Source organism: Vicia villosa, unplaced genomic scaffold (genome assembly GCF_029867415.1).
Source record: "Vicia villosa cultivar HV-30 ecotype Madison, WI unplaced genomic scaffold, Vvil1.0 ctg.000282F_1_1, whole genome shotgun sequence".
In the NCBI taxonomy this organism is placed as follows: Eukaryota; Viridiplantae; Streptophyta; class Magnoliopsida; order Fabales; family Fabaceae; genus Vicia; species Vicia villosa.
Window position 1 is genome coordinate 412,501 of NW_026705120.1, and position 11,344 is coordinate 423,844.

The window sequence follows — 11,344 nt, forward strand, 5'->3', positions numbered from 1 at the left end:
CAACCCGTTTAAAATATGAGGTAAATCTGAGCCATTAATAGGTTGGGTTGGACAGAGTTTGACCTAAACCGTTACCCAACCCGTTCAAACTTTAATGGGTTGGGTTCGCTATCCAACCCGCAATTTCATTATCAAAACCAACCCGTGCATTTATGGGTTGAGTTGGGTTGGGTTCGTGGATTGTGTTTTAAATAAAATAATAATAATTTTTTTCAATTTAAAAATATTGTAACACAATTCGATACATTTATACTCATTTCTAACACACAAAATGGATGAAGCATATCATATAATATCTAATAATATTTATCAACATGACATAACACTAGATAATAGTATAAAATTTCACAAGACACATTATTTTTATAAAATACATAAGTTGAAAATGATACAAAAGAAAATAAGAAACAAAATTTAGTCTTAGAATTACGTAAATTCATTTATTTAGTAATATTATTGGTGGAGAATAAAACATTTTTAAAAAAATTATGGTTAATACTGAGATAATAATTTATATTTTTATTTAAAATAATAATAAAAAATAAAAAATTACTAATGTGACATCAATGGGTTGGGTCAACGGGTTCATGGGTTGCAAAATTCAAACCTGATACCCGAACCAAAACTATATGAATTGTTGTGGGTTGGGTTGAGTATACCCATAAATGAACGGGTTTCGATAATTTATGGGTTGGTTCGGTTTGGGTTAGCGGGTTCGTGGATCGACCCGCACCCACGAACACCCCTAAGTAAAGTAATGTATAATAATAGTAAATATAAATATAAATAAATAGCAAAAAGATGGAAAGATTGATTTTTCATTCATTAAAATATGATCCGAATTACCGGATCGAGAAAGTTCCATACCTAGCACACACAACACAACACAACCCAACACGCATCGCTAACCGTCTGATCCTTTTCGTTACACAATGATCCCCCTCCGTTTATATGTACTTCTCTCGTTATTTTCTGTTCCTTTCTTTTCTTTCGCTTCACTTCCCGCACAGCCGCAGCCGCAGAAAGCAACAACAAGTACCATTCAGGTGAGTACTCACTCTTCTCTTCTCCTCCATTCTCATCGTTATTTATCATTTTTCGTTACGTATTCCGTTGAATTTTTAACGTAATTCGATCGTTTTCGTGAAACAGAAAGTGGCTGGGTTCGATGGAGAAAGAAAATGAGAAAGAGTTGGTGGAATTGTATGAGGCTGCGAAGAAAGCAGCGGATGCGTCTACCGACGCAGATAGTCCGCACGAAGAAAGCCGATGCCTTGATGCGCTCGAGCAGCTCAAGAAATTTCCTGTCAATTATAAAATTCTCGTTAATACCCAGGTTTTTTTCTTGACATTTTGTAATTTTGATTTCTTTTATTTTCAATTGTTTCGTTTTGAAATCTTTTTGTTTTATGTATGTGGTGAATTTTTGAAGCATGGGATACTGGTGAATGTTGTATTAAGCTGTATTGCATGTTATTAGGGTTAGGGTTCAATTGAAAGGAAGATACAGATTGGCCATTTTGAGAATTTAGGACAGTCAGTGTTTGAGTGCTGATTTTCTTTGATTTAATCTATATTCTGCATATTGAGTAATCAATTTGTATATTTGAATGATATGTGGTGTTTACTTTTAGGTTTTATTGACTAATGGTGGCTGAAAGCTTTTAATTATCTGATGATGTGGATGTCGCATAGCGATTTGTGTTTTTTGTTTTGTCGCCACGCAGATGTTGTTGTCGATGTCTAATTTGGATTTTATGATATATGATAAATGTGATTTGTGGTAACTGACATTTAGTTGTGTTTGGATTCGTCAAATTTGGGATTGGTGTCATTTGACTTGAGTTTATTTGATCCAGAAGTCGGATATCATATTTGGATGTGGCATGGTGGCTGAAAGCTCATTATGCAGGAAAAGGTCCCAAGTTTGAATATGGGGGAGGCAAAATATAAAATTGTATATTTTGCTAGAATCAGCTCATACATTTTATATATAGGATTTATCGTTCCATTTTTAACATTCCAAATGCGGTTGTCAAGGTTCCAATGTCCCTCGTAAGGTTGCCCGATACTATGGTATTTTATAGGAGTTTTGATCCTTATTATACTCCACTTTTGTTTGGTGAGATAGTTGCAGGATCATCGAGCTAGCTTGTAAGTCGCTGGCATCAGATGGTTTTTGTGGTTCAAACATGCTGCTGTTTAAGTGGTAAAAAACACATTTTTCCTGGAAAAAATTGATGCTCACCCTTGAAACCGCAAACCTTGTTTGTTGCAGCTTTTCATTCCTCGTTTTATTCTTATATGATATCCTTAGTTGTGATGCTGTTCTAGCCTGATCTGAGTTGATGTTTACCTTCATATGAGTCTTGATGCTCTTGCATGGGTTTTTGTTAGGAATTTGGGGAATGTAAGTGAATAGCTTTGCTGATAGATTGAAATGGGAAAACGAACTTTCTTCCCACAGTTTCCTTATACAAATGAGCCACTGCTCTGTTTATATAATGCTAACAATTTTAAGCAACATCCTTAATCTCAGATCCCCCTATTTATTTATCTATCCAACTAGCTCCATCTAGTTAACTAACTACTCCAGCCTCGTTGTCCTAGTTCTTAATGGTCTTCATTAAGCCATGGGCTTGTTAGTACTTGGGCGTGTCATCATTTGACATATCTTAACTCTGTTGAAACACTGCTATTTTTTTCTCTCAATATATCTTTCCAAGATGCAAAAAGACTATTTATAGTTTTATACTTATTTCCTCTTGAATAGTATTCTATAGTATTGCGGCTTCCGTATGTATTTTTAATTGAATTTTAGTTGAGAGGTGGTGGTGGTGGTGACAAAACGAGGATGATTATAGTTATATGTGTTGTGATCTAATATGACTCAATGTACATGTTCCTCCTCAGCGAACATGAGAGGATCTCGCGTTTAACAACATTGATTCCAAACTCATGATTTGATTTTCAAATTATTAAATCAAATCTTTTATATTCATTCCAATCACTCTGTTAATTAAACTCATTCATTCATCTCTTCTTGCTTCCCTCGCTCCTTTTTGTTTCTAATTGGAACGGTATTTCAGCTTCTTCTTGTTGTACTTAACTCCTTTTCTCTTTGATGGATTTCCTTTTTTTGTCCAACATTAAAAATTCAGTAGGATGGGTTTGTATATGTGGAATATTTTGTTTCCGTGAATGGATTGTGAATTAATAATACAGTATACCCTTACCGTGTGTCACACTACCTGTATTTCGGTTTTTCAGCTTATGCTCCATTTATGGAGCTTGATTGTGCCTCCTTTTACTTACAAGCATGTACCTTCATGTTACCACAATTTCTTCGTAGACGGTCCGTAATCCGTATTCTTGCTTGATAAATAGGTTGTTTGCTTTTAATTTAATAATCTTAACAGAAGAACGTTATCAACATTGAAAAGTTTTTTGGTGCTCTGTTTTTATTTTTTGAACTCATTAATATAAGCTATTAATCTACCTGAGATTGACAGTTTCAATGATATTATGGGTAAAAATGAACATAAAGTTCAAGGGAAAATTAAATAGGTGTCTAAAACTACTTAGAAAAGGATAGTGTTTGTAAGTCAGGGCATAGAAATTGAAAGTGCCAAGGGAAGATCAAATTTGTATCTGTTTCATGGGAAGATTTCTTTTGATTTTTTATTTTCTGTTATAATCTTTCAGGTGGGGAAACATCTTAAAAGTCTCACCAAGCACCCCAGGCAGAAAATTCGGGCTTTTGCTGTTGATTTAATTGAGATATGGAAAGGCATAATTATCAAGGAAACAAGTAAAAATAAATCTGGGCCCTCAGATTCTAAGGTTGAGTCAACAAATGGGGAGAGAGCTAAAGCTGGGAAATTGCAAAAGAGTCCTTCGGTGAAGGTTGAGAAAGGAGAAAGTGTCAAAGTAGAAGAAGTTAATGGGAATGGTGCATCAAAGCTGAGCTCTGGAAATGTAAAGGCACAAAATGTGGATGTCAAAATTGAGAAAACTGATCGTTCTTCAAGCGTCAAGGTGGAAAAGATAGCCAAGGAGGAAACACATGTTTCTGTAGCAAAGAAAATTTCATCCAGCTCTGCTGCTCCCCCAAAGCTGAAGACAATGATCAAATCTAATGATCCAGCACGAGACAAAATAAGGGAACTTCTCGGAGATGCTTTATCTAAGGTTTTTGAAGAGGCAGATGAAGATATGATGGTTGAAGTAAATGCACGTGACCCAATTCGTGTTGCAGTTACAGTGGAGTCTCTGTTATTTGAAAAGTGGGGTCCTTCAAATGGAGCCCAAAAGGTCAAGTACAGGTCATTAATGTTTAATCTTAAGGATCAGAATAACCCAGATTTCCGAAGAAAAGTTCTGCTCGGAATTGTTGAGCCGCAGCGGCTTGTCGACATGACTTCAGCAGAAATGGCCAGTGAACAAAGGAAGCAGCAGATTGAGAAACTCGAGAAGAAAGCTTTGTTTGAATGTGAGCGTGGAGGTGCACCAAAAGCTACTACTGATCAATTTAAGTGTGGTAGGTGTGGTCAAAGGAAAACCACCTATTACCAAATGCAGACTCGTAGTGCTGATGAACCTATGACAACGTATGTCACTTGTGTTAACTGCAACAACCGTTGGAAGTTTTGTTAGTACAGTGGTGACTGGTGAGTCTCACAAGAGCTGTTAAATTAAGGTGTGATGTCATTGCGGTGCCCTACCGCAGCACCATAGCTTTCTGATTAGACTGTTACATTTAGAAATTGTCTAGGCAAATGTACTTTTTATTCTTTTTAACTTGGAGTTTTAGCGTATCTGTAGTTTGTTGTTATTTTACAATTTGTTTATTTGTTATATAATTGCACCAATGTTTTTCTCAGGTTTTAGTGGTTAGTCACTGCAGTATTTAATGGCTCTTACCTATCCGACGATATTAAAATGGTTCGGTAGACTAAGTTACTTAGTCAGTAGACAGAATTGCAGTTTTTGTATAGACCCTTGCTTTCTTGGTGTAAAATCCAGTCATAAAGTTCTGACTCGTGATCTATTGCATTCTCAGAAAACACGATTTTCCTTAGCTAACAATGTTGTAACATGGTGCTGTTAGTCGAGTTTCACCACCCCCTTCTTTTGTTTGCTTAAAGGACCCCTTCTTTCCTTTGCTTAAAGGAAGAGAAGAGTCAATCGAGACTATATGAACGAACAAGACATGATCATCCCTTTGTGTTTTGCTCCTAGGATAAAGAATGATGATATTTTGTTTTTGAAGTATAACTCAGATGATAGTTTGCAGACACACATTTGAAACATTCTCTCAGGTAGAATTTTATAAGTTTTTAACACCTTCTGAACATAAACTATTAGCCACATTAGGTATTCGAATAAAGCTAAGTATAAAGGCAATGTGAGGAACTAAGGATGTTGCACCTAAATCTTTCCAAATAACGGGTCCTATTTCGCCAGAGATTTACATGATAAAAAATATTTGAGCTGACATTGCATTTAAATATACCATCATTACTGTTGTTAATCATGGTTATTTGTAATCAACTATCACAAATAAGAGTCTTCACATTAGACCATGTGCAATGGTGGGTTTATTTGAAGTCAACATGGGAAAATTATGTGCAATGGTGAGTGTAAAGTAGTGTTGAGTGTGTGTTGGAGGAGAGAGATGTTGAGAAAACTCAACACCATGTAAACTGACGCAGGGGCTGACGTGGCAGTGGCTGATTGGCCCAAAGCAGGCGCGTGGCTCTCACACGCTGGCAGTGAGAGTTGGCTTTATCCCACGCGGAGAGAGAAAGAGAAAAGGGATAATTAATGCCACTTGGCTGTTTGTGATTGGCTGACCAGATTTTTATCCATTTAATACTTTGGACTCAATTATTTCGTTGCAAATTATTTTTTTATTATTTTTTTTTTACCAAAATTCATGATTTTTTTTCTTCTATAAATAGAGACTTGGTTCATTTGATTTGGACACAGAAAAAAAAAACCAAGTTTTTCACTATCTTAATCTTATTATTATCTTTCTATTAGTGTTTATTTTGAAGTTAAGTGTCTTTTTTTAGTGAAATGGATCCCAATAATCATTTTAACACTCAAAATTCTGCTAATTCTCCATTTAACCAAAATCTCAACAATTTTCAAAATCCCAACAATTATCAAAATCCCAACTATTATCAAAATCCAAATCAATTTTCCAACCAACATCCTCAAAACATACCTAATTTTGGTTTTCCACCAAATTTCAACCAGTCATCCTCTGTTCCAAACTTTCAACCATATTATGGATCTATGCCGAGAAATCCATCTCAAACACCCCCGTTTAATGGTTATGTGACAATGGCGAATGCAAATTTTCCAAGTGGTGGTGTACCTGAATTTCCGAGTTTTCAACACAACTAACTATTGGTGGCATGATAGTTTCTAATGAAGTCGGTCCAAATTCAGAGGATTCAACTCCTAAGAGCAGGAAAACTCAGCAACCAGCATGGAACACTGAACAAAATTTGGTGCTAATTAGTGGGTGGATTAAATTTGGAACAAGCAGTGTTGTCGGGAGAAACCAGAAAGGTGAAACATATTGGGGTAAATTTGCTGAGTATTGTAATGAGCATTGCTCATTCGATCCTCCGCGTGATGGACCTGCATGCCGAAACCGTTTTAATTATATGAACAAAGTGTTGGGTAAATGGATTGGCGCTTATGATGGCGCTAAGCGTATGCAAGGAAGTGGTTGGTCGGAGAATGATGTTTTGGCAAAAGCGCAGGAATTATATGCATGTGGGAAGAATGTTAGATTCACTTTAATGGAAGAATGGCACGCTCTCCGTGATCAACCACGTTATGGTAGTCAAGTAGGAGGAAATATTGACTCAGGAAGTAGTGGATCTAAGAGATCTCGCGAGAGTGATGCATGTGGCTCAAACACTGTAGAATCCAGTGCTCGTCCTATAGGAAGGGAGGCAGCTAAAAAAAAGGGTAAAAAGAAAAGCAAGGAATATGCCTCGGAGGTGGTGGACAAAGAATGGGCTGAATACAAAGAATTCAAGACGAAAGAGCTTGAACGATTGGACAACATAGCCTTGATGCAACAACAGGCTAACAATATAGCCTTGGAAAAGACTAAAACCAAGAAAATGACGATGTATCTAAAGCTAACTTCCGAAGAGCATCTAGATGACCGGAAGAACCAGCTGTTGAAAAAGTTGGAGGTAGAATTGTTTGATAATTAATTTCAATGAAGTATTTGTCAGTGTAGTGTTTGCTTTAATTATTGTTGTTTTAATATGCCAGTGTATTGTTTGCTTTAATTATTGTTGTTTCAATATGCCAGTGTATTGTTTGCTTTAGTTATTGTTGTTTCAATATGTCAGTGTAGTGTTTGCTTTAATTATTGTCGAATCTATTCCTTATCTGATAATTAACTCTATACAATAAATTATTTCGAATCCGTCAGTGGTCCACCACCCAATTCGAATCTATTCCTTATCTGATAATTAACTCTATACAATAAATTATTTCGAATCCGTCAGTGGTCCACCACCCAATTCGAATCTATTCCTTATCTGTTAATTAACTCTATACAATAAATTATTTCGAATCTGTCAGTGGTCCACCACCCAATTCGAATCTATTCCTTATCTGATAATTAACTCTATACAATAAATTATTTCGAATCCGTCAGTGGTCCACCACCCACATCCATTTATATATAGGGACTCATACATCCATTTATGTACCAATATCCCAAATCCCATCCAATCTACCTCCAATATCACAAAAAAATGGATCCATCACAATATCGTTTTGATATCGCAGCCTACAATCAAAATCGTGAAATTGAAGAAAATTATATAGTCAATCGATTTAGAGAGCGTAGAAACAAAATATCGGAAGATAATGCACCTCGTAGTAGAAAATATCTCAATAGAGATCATACAGCGGCAAACCAAAGACTAATTGACGACTACTTTGCCAATGAGCCTACATATGACGTTGCAATGTTTCGAATCGTTGGGGACCTTTCAAGTAGTGATAACTACTTCACCCAGCGAGTCGATGCAGCCAATAAAGAAGGTATATCACCCTTAGCAAAATGTACCACAGCAATGCGAATGTTAGCATATGGTGTGGCAGCAGATGCGGTTGATGAGTACATCAAAATAGGAGGTACTACAGCATTGGAGTGCTTAAGTAGATTCTGTAAAGGAATCATACGCTTGTACGAGCAAAAGTATCTGAGAGCACCAACCCAAGATGACCTGCAAAGAATACTGCATGTTAGTGAAATGCGGGGGTTCCCAGGGATGATTGGGAGTATTGACTGCATGCACTGGGAGTGGAAAAATTGTCCTAAAGCATGGGAAGGACAATTTACTAGAGGGGATAAGGGAACCACCACAGTTATTCTTGAAGCAGTTGCATCTCATGACCTATGGATCTGGCATGCCTTTTTTGGATGTCCGGGAACGTTGAACGATATAAACGTTCTAGACCGGTCACCAGTGTTTGATGACGTGGAACAGGGAAAGGCTCCAAGTGTGAATTTCTTTGTGAATCAACGTCCATATAATATGGCATACTATCTAGCTGATGGTATCTCCCTTCTTATCCAACTTTCGTCAAATCGATTAGACTTCCTCAAAGTGAACCCGACAAATTATTTGCAAAATTTCAGGAGGGATGTCGGAAGGACATCGAACGTGCATTTGGAGTGCTCCAAGCTCGATTTAAAATCATCCGTGAACCAGCTCGCTTGTGGGACATAGCTGATTTGGGTATCATCATGAGGTCATGCATCATATTACATAATATGATTGTTGAGGATGAACGAGATTCATATTCTCAACGTTGGACCGATTTTGAGCAATCTGGGGAAAGTGGATCTAGTGCACCACAACCATACTCGACCGAGGTGTTACCCGCTTTTGCAAATCATGTGCGTGCTAGATCAGAGTTCCGTGATCCAAATGTTCATCAAGAATTGCAAGCCGATCTAGTGAAGCACATATGGACAAAGTTTGGAATGTTCCGTGATTGAATTATTTGTGTGTTGTATTGCATTTTAAATTATTTGTATCGTACTAATTACGTTACTTGTGTGTTGTATTGCATTTTAAATTATTTGTAACGTACTAATTACATTAATTGTGTGTTGTATTTTAAATTAATTTAAGATGATTTGTATCGTATCCAATTATTTAAATAAATTTTGTTTTTATTACAAAAAATTAAAAAATAAATTATTAAGTATTTATTATTTTAATTTAATTTTAATCGATAATTGTAATTTTATGTAATCATAAAAATAAAAATAAAATTTAAATAAGAATATGAAAATAAAAAGTGGTGGGGTAGGGTGTTGAGTGAAAAACCATTGGAGAGGGTAAAAGTTGAATGGGTGTTGAGTTATTAGGTGGAAGAAAGAGAAAATGATGTGGAGTGTTGGGAGTTGAAAAAGTGGGTGTTGAGTGTTGAAACCATTGTAGATGGTCTTGTACCCATGATGATGATACAATTGAAAATAAGAATGACTCAATAAATTTACACGTAAGTGATTACTGCAACCTTCCCACTAAATTCTTATTCCTCAATCCATACATGATTACTAAAAATTGAATCCTTCGAAGCATCAAGAAAATATTACAAAAACTATACTCATATGTAAGATCCAAACCTATGATCTTAAGCATCAACTACTTACAAATTACTAAGCAACTTGTAAATTCTGGAATTTCTATCTTAGCTGATACGGTGAAACCGGAAGTGCAAAAATGATCTTAACCAAAAGTTGGGTTGACGCCTTTGTGCCATGGTCGTGCATGACCTCAAATATCTTCCTCTGGTAGAGGCCGAACGTCAGGATCCCAGAGTCGTGTCTATGTAGTCTGCTCCTTGGTAGACGCCAAATTTTTTGAGCTGATAGCCCAATGTAACAGTCTAGAGGCAGTCCTAGAGTCACATGGAGGTTATGAAATTTATGGATGAGCCGTCATAGAACATGATTGATAACAGTTATGGCGACGACGATTGTTATCTCAAGCATTTAAGCATGAGAAACGAAGAGGTGGATCATTATGGCCCATATGTTTAAAACACAGGCTATATAAATGACATAATAACAAATGGGAAGGTATATGATAAAAAAGAAGGAAAATAAATTTGGAGAAATTTTTTCCTGGGAGTTCGTTAAGGGAGACCCATCCTCCCTTGTCGACTCCTTTAAGCTCAAAGAAGGAGAAAAACAAACCTAAGGTGGGAGTTATACCCACAACCTCACACACAATCTCAAAAGCCTTAATAAAACCCCAACTATGGGGGAGAAGTTGAGATGGTACAATATTTAGGGTTTTTATAAGATCGGATTCAAAATTGGTGAAAGGGATAAAGAGTTTGAAATCCTCAATCACCACGGCGTAAAAGTAGAAGTACTCATCTGATACTCCTCGTGGTTGAGTCATACAGACCCGATCACCTTGAATACATGGTTCTAGTATGACGTCTTCTTCGTTACCGGTGGAAGAGATCTTCTTCTCAGATCAAATTTTGGAAATGTATTTGACATCGATTATGCTATGGTCATGGCTTAAAACTTCTTGGTCAATAGAGGATCTAGTCATCTCCATCACTATTTCTACAGAACCTGATGATGAAGACTCTGAATTACTTTCACCAAAAGATGAAAAAATATCGCCGTAAACTTCCTTAATAATTTGATCAAATTCAATTTTCCCCAAGTGGTATTTGCATGCTTTCATGCATGAATCCCAAAGCTCTTTGCTCTCTTGGCCATTTCGAGGAATCAATACGTTTCCCATATCGTCACATTTACGTATTATAAACATTCTAAAAAAGTAAAAATTAAGTAAGGTATAATAATAATAATAATAATAATAATAATAATAATAATAATACCTGAAGTGATTTGCAAATCAATTAGTAAAGGCGTATGACTTCAAGAGCAATTTCGAGGAAAGGATAAAAGTTCAGGAATGAGGAACAAGGAAAGAAGATTTGAGGTTTTATCTAATTAGGTTTCAACAACGACTAGGTGAAGTTGAAACGTTTCAGGGTCATAATGGCATTGGTTTCCCCCAAAAAAGTCATTATGGCGAAGAGAGAGAAGAAATCTTGTAAAATATTCACAAACATTATTAATCAAATACACCATTGAGCCGGGGTCTATGGGCGATCTTTGGATGGATCAAGGTCGGGTTAGGACGTAATCTCTAGGAACGGGGTGTATTCTGGGACTCTTTGTCAGAACACTTTATCCTTTCAGGCTTTATGTTCGGGGGACTTATGTACATCCCAAAATTTCTATCTTAGGATA

The 11,344-nt window shown here is 36.4% G+C and overlaps 1 protein-coding gene and 1 pseudogene across 1 annotated transcript; both read left to right on the top strand.

The window, feature by feature from the left end:
* Positions 1-891: 891 nt before the first annotated feature.
* On the top strand, positions 892-4,882 carry LOC131626320 (transcription elongation factor TFIIS-like). Its single transcript, XM_058897152.1, has 3 exons — positions 892-1,046; positions 1,153-1,336; positions 3,706-4,882. The coding sequence occupies exons 1-3, from the start codon at positions 952-954 to the stop codon at positions 4,654-4,656; spliced, it is 1,230 nt and encodes a 409-aa protein (XP_058753135.1). The 5' UTR covers positions 892-951; the 3' UTR covers positions 4,657-4,882.
* A 2,914-nt stretch (positions 4,883-7,796) lies between these two features.
* Positions 7,797-9,101, top strand: LOC131626292 (uncharacterized; annotated as a pseudogene).
* Positions 9,102-11,344: the final 2,243 nt, after the last annotated feature.